This window comes from Lathyrus oleraceus, unplaced genomic scaffold, assembly GCF_024323335.1.
Source record: "Lathyrus oleraceus cultivar Zhongwan6 unplaced genomic scaffold, CAAS_Psat_ZW6_1.0 chrUn0226, whole genome shotgun sequence".
Lineage (NCBI taxonomy): Eukaryota > Viridiplantae > Streptophyta > Magnoliopsida > Fabales > Fabaceae > Lathyrus > Lathyrus oleraceus.
The window spans coordinates 79,069-81,263 of record NW_026112617.1 but is presented as its reverse complement, the minus strand read 5'-3'; the positions used below and the strand labels follow the sequence as shown (position 1 = coordinate 81,263).

At 32.2% G+C, this 2,195-nt stretch overlaps 1 protein-coding gene across 1 annotated transcript; it reads right to left on the bottom strand.

Annotated features, from left to right (window-relative positions):
* Positions 1 to 768: 768 nt before the first annotated feature.
* LOC127112989 (uncharacterized) lies at positions 769 to 1,530 on the bottom strand. The gene has a single exon (XM_051046420.1). It carries the CDS (start codon positions 1,528 to 1,530, stop codon positions 769 to 771), a length of 762 nt encoding a protein of 253 aa, XP_050902377.1.
* Positions 1,531 to 2,195: the final 665 nt, after the last annotated feature.

Genomic DNA, 2,195 nt, shown 5'->3' with positions numbered 1-2,195 from the left:
TTACCAATTGAAGACTTAAAATTCTATAAAAAGGATCAGTAGCATTGTTTAAATTATCAAGTGCAAAACAAAAGAGCTCTGGTGGAAACAACAAAAGACTCCATGGATGTTCAAAAAAAAGAAAGAGTGGAAGACTCATTGGAGCAAGAAGAAGGAGAAATAGTGGAAGACTCTTTTGACAAGATACAAGAACAAGATGACAACGAAGATGAAGTATTATCAAGAGTTGTATTGGATTTTGATTTAAATGAAGAGGCAGATTATGAATTTGATTTGAACAAATTTCCTGAAGAAGAAGAAGAAGAAGAAAACAGAAAAGAATCTTCCCACCATGTTGAGTTTCGACCTGTGATAAAAAAGATGATAAAAAAACTTCTTCCAAAATTTTATTGAAAATATTTGTGAACTAAGTATGGAGTATCTATTTTAGATTTGGCTTAAGTGCATAAGGTATAGGAGTTGTTATTTAAGAAGTCATTGTTATTGTTTTTTTTTATTTACTCCTTGTTATTGCTTAATAAGTATGGAGAAGAATTCCTTGTTATTGCTTTTTTTATTGATACAATTTAGGAACTGCATTTCTTATGTTCATTCTTATTGTATTTTTTTTATTGAATTCCTATATTTGCTAAAGTTTTGGAACTTAACTTGTTACGTGCAGGAACATTATTTTTTTATGGCTAAAGTTTAGGAATTTAAAAAAAAAAAACTCTATTTGAAATTTTCAAATGTGACTACATCCCAATTACAATAAGTATTACTCCATGTTTAAGTAATTTTGACTTCTTGTACTAATATTGGATCACACTTAATTTGAATTGGTAGTTGTCCTACTCTTTCAAGCCTTTCCTTATTTACATGAGGAATTTTATATTTATTGGAACCTTTCTCTTTCATGATCTCTATCATGCATAGTTGCAATGATACAAATATACGATTGGACTTAATTGAAGGAAAATTTTCAAATGACTTCACCACTGCACTGATAAGTTCATCAATAGTTTTCGGTGCTTCCTTGTATTGCAATGATTGTATAGCCGAGAAAAAACCAAGGTCTAAGATATTCAAATCTGGAGAGTTTGCAGGCTGACACATTAAACGAATATCAAACCCATCCTTGGTGGCAGCTTCACGGAATAAAGGATCATCATGGTTTATATGCGTCCTTGCGTTATCCTGCTGGATAAATATTGTTGACTCAAATTCATCTCTTGGCCATTTTTCTCTTATAGCGGGTAGAACTTTGTCAATAAGGAATGATCTTACCACATCTCTATTTACCGTAGTTATTGCTTTTGTTACCATTGTTCCCGCAACTCTGTTAATACTTGACCTTATAGCCGGTTCATGGGTAACAAACGGAAAAACACCAATTTTACCCGAAAAAGTTTCATTTTCTTCTGAGTCAAATCGTGGTCGAGTTTGAGCAACTAAGAACATAACTTTGGCAATGAAATTTTTGCTCTTACATGTCCGATATGGCTCATCTTCATCTGGGAGCAAATAATACTTCTCGGATTTTTTAGTCATATAAAACCATTTTCATCAATATGAATAATATTATGCATGCTCTTAAACATTGGATCATGTGGTGTACCTTCAAGCATTGATAAACAAAATTCCAGCCTAGATATTTTGTTTTCTTCTTTCAACAGTGGTTTTATGGCATTTGAATTACGCCGTATAGCCCCTGATTTTATAAGCCTGAACACCGATGTTGGATTGGTTTTCAACGCAAAAGCTAAAGATCGAATGTTTGTTCTTTGACTGAAAGGAAGTTCACGAATTTGATTCTCATCAATTGAAATTCTCTTACGTCCACAATTTTTTGTCTTCCTATGAGAGACATCACGTGTTTCACTTTCTTTTGCTCTTTTCCAAATACGTTGAACAGTTCTTAGAGGAACCGAATTTGATGAAGCCACCTCATTTGTAGCTCCTTTACGTAATTTTCCATCAACGCTTTTTTGTAGTAGCTCATGATAAATATACATGCGTTCTTCATTGCTTAAGATTCTTAATCTCTTTTTTCTCTAGGTTCTGCTTCAACATTTTCTGCAATATACACTGTAAATTTTTAAAAAAACAAAACGATTACTAGAAACAAGCAAAACTTAGATTTGAATTACGCCACAATATGATTCCACCATTATTTACATAAAAACATGAGATAAAAAAATGAGATAAATTATAGG

Coding starts and splice junctions, on each gene's coding strand:
- LOC127112989 (XM_051046420.1), bottom strand. CDS start 1,530: ATGACTAAAAAATCCGAGAAGTATTATTTGCTCCCAGATGAAGATGAG.